We start from the raw sequence: 10,246 nt of genomic DNA on the forward strand, positions 1-10,246 counted from the left end.
TCAGATGTCTTCCAGTGGAAAAAGGTTTTTATTTGTTTTATTGCTGGAGCTCAACTACATCTTCTAACTCAACTTGAGGTGACTCAGCTGCAGGCGAATGAAAAGCTCCAGAAGCTGTGAAGTCAAGAGCGTCGACCAATCAGAAGAGCCGATGTGAGGGAGGACGGTGAAAGGGTGAACGCTGGTCCAGAACAGCATTGTGGGTATGCGGACAGATGCTACAGGTGCTGGTGAGGGACAATCTGAAGAGACGAGACGACGATCAAAAATAGATAAACTTTACACAGGTGAAGAGGCGCGGTCACACTACAAGCCCCGCCCCATTTACACAGCGGCCATCTTTTCTTGAGGACTGGTGCTGCTACTGCTACTACTGCTACTAGTACTACTAGTGCTACTACTGTTGTTGTTGTTGTTGTTGTTGTTGTTGGTGGTGGCGGTGCTATCGTTGCTGTTGCTGTTGTTGTTATCGTCATGGCCACCAGGCGACGTCACCGCGCTCTGCGTCCTATCAGCGGCCTTGGGGGCGGAGTCTTTGTCTCCGGGGGTGATGGGGGCGGGGCCAGGAGAGGACAGGGCGGAGGGCCGGGCGGGGGAGGGGCGGTACGCCGCCATGAGCTCGGCCAGACGCTCCGGAGTCGGCGCCCACTTCGCAAAACCGGCATCGTTCTGAAGGAAGATCACCGCGGTGCCGTGGACCGCCCGGTAGTACATCTCGTCTCTGGAGACACACAAATACACACAGTTTATACACATTCTGACCAATGGGTTTCCATCACTTTTCACCAAATGTCCATTAATTTCCCCCAAATTACCATGATTTTTTTACCAAATTTCCAAGACTTTTTAGCACATTTCCAAGACTTTTTACCACATTTCCATTAATTTCCCCCAAATTTCCAAGACTTTTTACCTAATTTCCAAGACTTTTCCCCAAATTTCCAAGACTTTTTACCAAATTTCCATTAATTTTCCCCAAATTTCCAAGACTTTTTACCAACTTTCCATTATTTTTTTTACCAAATTTCCATTAATTTTTACCAAATTTCCAAGAATTTTTACCAACTTTCCATTATTTTTTTTACCAAATTTCCATTACTTTTTACTAAATTTCCATGAATTTAAGAAATGTCCATTACAAACATTTAGGGAAATCTGGGTGTAAACAGTAAAAAGTGAGTAAATGTAGTATTTAAACTAACAATGAGAATACAAACATACAGTAAACCTTAAATGACTCAAATGAATGAGACAATAGTTTGATTAAAAGAATAAACATTCATATAGATGCCTGTATGTATGCCTGCTTATATTTTGAGTCTTTCTTTTAAAAGCATATTCATTATTTCAAACTCAGCGTAAATGAACATCATGGACACATGAATATAACACATTTACATGACTTTTACTAAACTTTGGAGATTTTATTTTTTTCAAGGACTTTTCCAGGCCTGGAAATAACCATTTTAAAATTCCTTGAGCGTAAGAAGAACCCTGTACAGCTGCGTATAAAAACACAGCGGTCACGGTACCTCTTGCAGATGTGCTGGCTCCCAGAGCGATACTCGTGTTCGAAGGCCGGGACGTTCAGCTGGTGGCGGAGGAACCGGCTCGCCTCCATGCGGGTCAGAGCCGGGGTCACGGGGTCGCGCCACTCGGGGACGAAGACGATGAAGGACAGCGGCTCGGAAGACTTTTCCAGAAGCCCCTGGAGGACAAGAGACAGACGGAGATATGTTGACCTGCATCTACGGAACCCGGAGAACCCGGTTCAAGACCCTGAGGGTTTTGTACTAAACAGATGCAGATTTCTGCGCCTGCTTGCATCAGTTCATGAGGCCAGAGAAGGTCCACACCGTCCAGCCTGGTTTAAGACCAGTACCAGACCAGTATGGACCGGTACGACCAGGACGGACCTCAAAGTGCGTCACCATGACGTCCATCAGCTCTTCACAGAACGGAGGGTTGGCTTCAAACGAGCCGCTGACTGGACAGAAAGACAGGAACGGCCTGAAAGCAAACAAACAAACAAACAAACAGGGTTAATAATAATAATAATAATAATAATAATACTTAAATGTTTTGAACAACGAGGCAACGCTTAGCATCAAACAAATCTGGGAAGTGCTACCTTTTCACTTTTTGGGGATTTCACGTTTAAATCCCCTACTGGTGGTATTAAATCCTGTAATATTGATATTAAATAGTGTAATACTACATACTGGTGGTATTAAATCCTGTAATATTGATATTAAATAGTGTAATACTACATACTGGTGGCATTAAATCTTGTAATATTACATACTGGTGGTATTAAATCCTGTAATATTGATATTAAATCCTGTAATACTACATACTGGTGGTATTAAATCCTGTAATATTGATATTAAATCTTGTAATACTACATACTGGTGGCATTAAATCTTGTAATATTACATACTGGTGGCAATAAATCTTGTAATATTACATACTGGTGGTATTAAATAGTGTAATACTGCATACTGGTGGTATTAAATCCTGTAATATTGATATTAAATAGTGTAATACTACATACTGGTGGTATTAAACGCTGCAATATTGATATTAAATAGTGTAATACTACATACTGGTGGTATTAAATCCTGTAATATTGATATTAAATAGTGTAATACTGCATACTGGTGGTATTAAATGCTCATAGCATCAACATATGACAGCCACACAGACTAACTTCATAGTCTGCACTAGCTGTCTGTGCGTATCAGCCTCAGACAGACAGACGGGTATGAACACGTCTCACCCTCTGGACCCGAAGAAGCCGTCGACGTCGGGGAAGGCGGAGCCGAACTGTTTGAAGTAGCAGTTGAGCGGCGACGCGAAACACTCGAAGGAAACGCCAAACTGCCGGATCAACGCCTCGAACACCGGCACGGGCAGCGCCCCCTGCAGGCCGGTGCCCTCGTTAGCGCCGCTGCCGAACATCACCTGGAGAGACACACACACACACACACACACACACACACACACCCCCCTCGTTAACCCACTGAGTCGTTACCAAACGTACCGTCGTCAGAGGAACAGAGAGTCAGCTGACCTGGTATCTCTTGAGGAGGCACCAGACTCTGGACAGGAACTTCTCAAAGCGAGGATCGTCTATACAGCTGTACCTGTACAACAACTCCTGGAGAGAGACAGACAGTCAGGGAGACAGAGTGTAGGACAGACAGAGAACATGGCAGACAGAGAGAGAATATGAGACATACAGACAGACACTTCACTGAAGCACGTTGAAGTGAAGTGAGTCAGACAGACAAATGTATTTCTCACTGCTACAACGTCGCCCTCTGCTGGTGGACTTTAGCTGCCATCATTGTTTTTAAACCGAAGTGCATAACTTCCTGAACACTGAGCGGGACATTTCTTTAAATTCCTCCCGTTTTATATTTAATGATTTTTAGTTAAAGTCACAAACACATCCTCAACACTTCCTCCTCGTCTACCTGCTCTCTGTGAACCCTTTTCTGAAAACATCTTTGAAGCTTCCGTCAATCAAACTCTAAACGTCCTGTAGAAGTTTCCCCATTAAAAGCGTCTGTGTCTTTACGTCCTTACCAGTTTGCTGAAGTGACCTCTGTTGACCTTGACCATCTCTCCTCTGAAGCGTAGGCAGGCCACGTCGTTCTCAAAGTGCAGCTCGACTCGAGGGAGCGGCGGCGAGGGGAGCGCCAGACGCACCGGGTAACAGTAGACCAACCGGGACTGCTGCGGGGACGCACTGGCCTCTGCACACACACACACACACACACACACACATTAAACCCAGGTGTGTGTGTGTACCTGTCGGGGGTCTTGCAGTAGAGACTCAGGCTACATCCACACTACTACGTTTTCATGGAAAAGCGGTTGTTTTGAAAATACGGCCACGTCTAAAAGACGCATGTCACATGACCTGTGTGTGTGTGTGTGGGGGGTTACCTGTGGGGGGGTCCTGGAGGAGACTCAGGTGCGTCTGTCTCATCCGGCGGCTGTACTCTGCAGACAGCTGGTAGATCTTGGAGCAGATTCCCTCCACAGAGTCTTTGGCGACAGCGGTGAGGTGAGGACCACACTGTTGTCTCAGGTGCTCCAGACGGTCCTACACACACACACACAATGCAGCTTTAACACATGAAGCATAGACTTCTATACAACCAGAGGAGTCTCCCCCTGGTGGTCAGGAGAGAGAATGCCAGTGTTAAGACACTTCAGCATTTGCCGCCTGTTTGGAAGCAGGTAAATTCCACCTTGTGCTCGTCATGAAACAGAGACTAGACATTTACAGTATAAATCAGGTCAAAGGTTACCATGTAGTCCTCTTTGCTGGCGGAGTGATCTCGGCGCAGCCAGCTCATGGTGTCTTCGGCGTTCCACTTCACCACCTTCCGGCTCTCTGGACTCGCATTCCTGCACAGGTCAAAAGGTTAATATAGCGGCGAACAACTATTAGCCGTGTAAAGATGCAGTGGTGCAACGTCGCCCTGGTTCACATGGCGGCTACAACTGATATCGTCAACCCAACCCAAAGGGGAAGGAAAACACGCTGGAATTAGCCCGCTAACTAGCTAGCGTCGGCCTCACTCCTCTGTGCTACTTCGCTGGGAGGAGGGCAGGCGGGAGCTCCGGAGTCTAGCTAGCTAGTTAGTTAACTAGCCAGCCGTCCTCTCTGGGGCTCCAGTCTGCTCTGCTCCCAGCAGTGTAGGGGTCAGATAATACGGTCTTGTTGGTTAATATTTGACTTAAAGAGTGTGTTACTGTACATAGGGAGAAAATCATATTTCTGTACCATTTATATACACAACATAAATGCAAAAAAGAGCCAACAAAACTTGCTCGCCAGTGATAAGCAACATGTTCAGATCATTCTGCTTCCACCAACACTACGCCCAAGAAAAATAGGTCATTATGTCTCCTAACAGAAAAGTGATCCATAGAGCTCCCTTAAAAAAGGTCAAAGGTAGGCGCTCCCTGGTGAGGTCATCAGCAGCATAAAGCTCCGATTGGTCGGTTGCAACCTACCTGGAGTCAATCATCTTCTTGGCAGCTTCAGCGTATTTGAACAGCAGCTTACGGGCCTCCTCTTTGTACTTGATACGCGACAACCTGAGAACAAAAACACCACGTCATCAATATGAAACTAATCAAAACAGTTTCAAAACACACATCTTGAAGTGACAGACAGACAGACAGGCACCTGATGGGAATGTCGTTCATGATCTCTCTGAACATGGACGGGGAGATGACCGGCTCGCAGTCACTCGGCAGCAAGGGGTCGTGACCCTTGTCGATCACTTTCCTCTCCAGTAGCCAACGGTTGAAGGACTCCCGAGGCGGATCAATACCTGAACCACAGACGGACGGACGGACTTACAAACTGTTACAGTCAGTACATAGGAGGTCACGAAAGAGCTTTCTCAACCACTGAGACAGTTATTTTTGCCGTTACAAAAAGGCCAAGCAAAGTTCAACTATCAAGGTGAACAAAAGGTTCCACTTCAAGATGGACTCGATGGCCGTTATTCGTTCTAAATGGTTTGATCTGTGGTCTCCATGCGGGCCCAGTACCTTCTCTCTGGTGACACAGTTCATGGTAGTGTTGCCGAAGTTTGGTGACCAGCTGAGCTCTCAGCAGCTCCATCTCCGGGTGCGGGGGCAGGTGGTTGGCGGGCGGATGCTCTCTGATCACAGCGTTGGTTTGGGCGTCCAGATCCCAGTAGATACTGAAACAACCACAACAAACAACTTCAACGACATACATTTTAAATATAATAATTGCCACAATGTAAAGGATATTAAATAATAATGACGGTGGAAGATTTCCTAGGTTTCAACGCAGAAGCTAAGGATGCTAACAGGGTCACTCACACAGCTGGCCTGTATACCGCGGGGGCGGGGCTTGGTGTTGTGGGCGTGGCCGGTAGGGCTGGTTTCTCCTCGGGGGCGGAGCTCCAGGGTTTGACCCCCGGGGTGCTGGGAGAGATGGGCGTGGTGGGCTCCACCTGCAAGCAAAACAAGTAAATTAGAGAACTCGGTTTCCCACAAGCCACTGCACACCAGCCACTTGCAACCGCCATGAACCGATCCAAGGCCGCTTCTTTTACTTTGAGTCTTTTGATGCTGTTAGGCCCCGCCCCCTGCTCCTCAGAGATCCTCCTCTTCCTCTGACCATTACTGTCTCCGCCCTCTGCCGGAGCCGCATTCAGACCTAAAGGATCGGACTGCAGACAGACCAAAAAAACATGATCCTTCAACTTCTGACAACCTAAAGGACTAACTTCCTGTTGTTGTCCGTTCACCTCACACATAAAGGAAACGGGATCATTACTCACGATGACATCGTGCTGACCCAACACTGGGACCTCCCACAGGCTCTGATTGGTGAATCTGTTGAAATAATACGGCCGGTTCTCCCGCCGAGACCAGCACTTAGACCATCCAGCCTGGACCAGTTCGTCTGTCAGACAGACGGGTCAGAAAGAGACAATTGTACCCGTGAGCTCAGACAGACGGGTCAGAGACAGACAGGTGCATCAAAGAGCTCAGACAGACGGGTGTACCTGGGAGCTCAGGTGGTTTGGAGGTGGTGGACGGAGAAAGGGGCGGTTCTTGTGATGAGGCGGAGCCAGAGGGAGACGGCATGATAACCGCCTCCCCCTTCACCGATACCTGGCTGTCATTGGACATCGCAGCTGCTTGTCAGAATGACATTGACCTGCCTGGAGAGGAAGACTTTATTTATTATACAATGATTAAAAAGTATGAGAAAACATATACAACCTCCAGATTCTGGAGGTTTTATTTCGGCCAAACAAGAGCAGCGGATTGTGAGAACAGTGAAAAGACTAAGAGCTCACGGTTCGGAGTCACAGATCGGATCAGCACAAATAAAATAAAAAAGGGGAAAAAATAATTTCAAGGCTCCGATGTCAGTTTAATAAACCATCAAAAATACTAAATGTTACCTTTTACTTTGATAGTAATTCATAGGGTTTTCTTTCTTCATCAAAACACACAATTCAACTAATAAGGAAAACAAATATTGAATATTCATTGATTAAAACTGAAACTGAAAACAGCTAATACTTCATAAACAAACTGGATATATTCAAGTTTCTCACCAACACTACATTTTACGAGATTACATTTACATTACATCAACGTTTCATGACAACGTTATAGTAAACCTTTCCCCAGAGCCTGAAAGCATCCTAATGTAATGCAGGGTTGTAATAGTATACTTGTATCAGGGTCTATTACGCTGTACTTAAATGGACGTGTACTTGTATTGAACATTTTAAATTAAACAAGTGTGTGAGACAATGAAAAAAAAAGGGACACATTGGAGGAACTAGGACAGTTTGTGGTTTTTGAGTCTTCAAAATGTAAATATTTACTTCATTCAATTCAGTTTATTTATTATGTTACTTATACTTGACGTGTATTGTTGTAACAGCTTGATAAAAACTAGTTTTAATGAGAAACTGAAGTGGCATGTTGTTATAAAACTCTTCCTGGTGTAATGACAAACTTAAAACACGTCACAAAGATCGATTTGCTGCTCGACCGGAAATCAAAAGAAAAGAAATTCCGATCAAATGACAGACACGGTGCTCCAGTATCGGTTTCTATTTTATAGAAACGGATTATCTTTTCTTTTCTTTAAAAAAAAGGTCGAACGTTAGTAGATTTAACGAAATAAACAAATTAATTGAAAATACGGCCAAGAGATAAATCGATTTGTCAGGAAATTAATCAGATCAATCGAAAAATAGTGCCGGCAGACTGTGGCGGCAAACCGGAACAATATCTGATTAAATCTGATTTAAGAAAAAAATATCAGTACATATTTAAGGTAACACCTCGTCTGTGTACATGCAGCAAAATGAGAGCGCTGCGAGAAACAATTAAATAATTCCCGATGTTTTCCTTCTCATACGCAGGAACGAGCGCTAGTGGTAACGCGCATGCGCCCGGTGGGCTTTCAAAACAAACACGGAGGAGTAGAAGGGGGAGGGGGGGTGAAAGGAGGTGTGGGGGGGGGGGGGGGGGGAAGAGGGGGAGGACGACACAAAGCTGCGGCTGCCTCTCCGGAGCCCGGGCTGAAGACACGGACACAGCGGCTCACGGGTTCGGTCCACAGCGGGTCCGAACTGGGCTAAAAGTGACTTAAAAACACAGAGACGTCTTTTGAGTCCCGCCATTAACGGCCATTTTGGCGCAATCCCGCCCCGGTTTCGGCTCAAAGCGACAGCTGCCGTTAAGGCGCCACTTTACACAAGATGGCGGACACGCCCCTGCCACAGCGCTGCGCGTCCCTGCACATAATTTCTGTTCTTTGCTACAAACTCAGCCAGCCCGCGCGCCCGTAGCGCGGCTCATCTGGAGGGCGAAACCTTCCGCCGCGGGTCGGTCCCGTCAGAGAGGCTCCGCACGGCCGCCTGCCCTTACCTTGACTGGTTAAATTGCGGAGAGTCGCGGGTTCTGTCCGTTTGTTTCGGGTCCTCCACTCCGCTCCCTCCCCGCCTGCTCAGACATCTTTACAGGGACCCGGGGTGAGCCACTGCGCAGGCGCAGCTGGTGTCCCGCTTCCTGTTACGAGACGTCCTGTCTCTGCCGCCATTTTGAGCAGGTCAATACCGAGATTTATTTTATTTTTTTATTTAAAATAATGTTAATAAATTGTTGATTCTCTGTTGGGATAGTGTGAACTTTAACAATTGTTTTTTTTTTTTTTGTTTATTACAGAGCGGGTTTAAATGATTTATAAATAATGTAAAGTATCAAAAACCTCAAATACACAGTTCAGTTTCATTCAGTGCTGTTTTATTACCATGAATGTCTCAGAAATAAAACAATGGTGTCAAAGCATCAAAATAAAATAAAAACTACACAATAATATTATGATGAATATTAACACATAAACATCACATTGCATTTTATATGTAATAATAATATATTCACTGTATTATAATTACATTTAAACTATCATTATTCACTATCCCTTACGTTGTGACATGTTGATACATATTGGGCAGCAAGATAAGCCTAGTCTCCTCCTATAGGAGTATTTTTGTTACTATTTTTAGTCCAATAAACTAAGCTTTCATTTTGGTTGCCATGATTTAAGTGTCTTCTATTTGGATTCCCAGTTTGTGCTCACTGAGTCTCTCTCTCTCTCTCTCTCTCTCTCTCTCTCTCTCTCTCTCTCTCTCTCTCTCTCTCTCTCTCTCTCTCTCTCTCTCTCTCCTTTACATCTCTGACAGTAGAGAGATTTTCTGCCAATTTATAATCTCTTTTTAAAACCAGATAAAATGCTGATCCACTTTAACTTTTAGTTTCTTCCAATGTTATAAACGGTTATAATTTAGTTTTGCACTAATTGGTGTTTGGAGAGAAGTGTTGTCGTGAGACACGTATACTTTAAGAAGGTTTTCATAACGTCCAATGAAATAAAACAAAATACATTTATACAAATAGATGCCCAAATAGGTTTAAATAATCTCAACCTTCAAAGGAGCCGTGCATATAGGATTAGTGACATTTAGTGGTGGTGTTGCAGATTACATCCAATTATTAAATATATTGTATTCATGAAACTAAACTGACATAAAGCACAGGATTCTAATTTCCTGCATTCCTTTTTCTCTTCCAATCATTTAAAATCAATGTGGGCGGTTGTTTCCAATCCCGTCACCAGATGGCGACGTTGCTTTGTTTTAGAACATTACGATTGAGTAAATTAAATATAATTTGTCTGAAATTTACTGTATTCAAGTATAATTCATGTTTACAGATTTTTAGATTTGAAAGAATCAAGTGTGGAAGTATTCAGATAATATTGGAAAGAAAATGTATGTCTGTTCAGAGCACCAACAAAGATTAGAGAGATTATTAGTTTATTAAACACTGAAAGGTCACAGGTGAGTTTAAAGACATCCTTACTTACTTTACAATCCATTAATAAACGTTTAACACATGGTTTATAATACACTGTTATCAACAGATAAGGACATTTCTATTTGTTAGAGCTTCTCTGTATTTTATATTATTATAGCTGTGTTTTACTATAACATCATTTATTATCTGATTATACAGCAGACAACACTTAGATCTGCTAAAATTTCGGTGTTATCAACCAGTTTTTACGCATCAGCTGTGTGTCAGACAGGAGGACATGATAATGATACCGCTGTCACTACACTGGGGACACCATAGAAATAGATTAACTCTG

The 10,246-nt window shown here is 44.2% G+C and overlaps 1 protein-coding gene across 1 annotated transcript; it reads right to left on the reverse strand.

The window, feature by feature from the left end:
• Window positions 1-324: 324 nt before the first annotated feature.
• On the reverse strand, window positions 325-8,528 carry pcif1 (phosphorylated CTD interacting factor 1; the record flags this gene model as incomplete). The annotated part of the gene is made up of 16 exons (XM_079218003.1): window positions 8,464-8,528; window positions 6,573-6,731; window positions 6,345-6,469; window positions 6,117-6,233; window positions 5,881-6,014; window positions 5,581-5,735; window positions 5,210-5,357; window positions 5,035-5,118; window positions 4,323-4,422; window positions 3,955-4,114; window positions 3,592-3,761; window positions 3,074-3,160; window positions 2,780-2,964; window positions 1,917-2,010; window positions 1,533-1,708; window positions 325-721 (listed from the first exon to the last, which is right to left on the reverse strand). Exons 2-16 carry the CDS (start codon window positions 6,697-6,699, stop codon window positions 325-327), a joined length of 2,259 nt encoding a protein of 752 aa, XP_079074129.1. The 5' UTR covers window positions 6,700-6,731; window positions 8,464-8,528.
• Between the last annotated feature and the right edge of the window lie 1,718 nt (window positions 8,529-10,246).

Source organism: Taurulus bubalis (assembly GCF_910589615.1).
Source record: "Taurulus bubalis genome assembly, chromosome: 5".
Classification (NCBI taxonomy): domain Eukaryota; kingdom Metazoa; phylum Chordata; class Actinopteri; order Perciformes; family Cottidae; genus Taurulus; species Taurulus bubalis.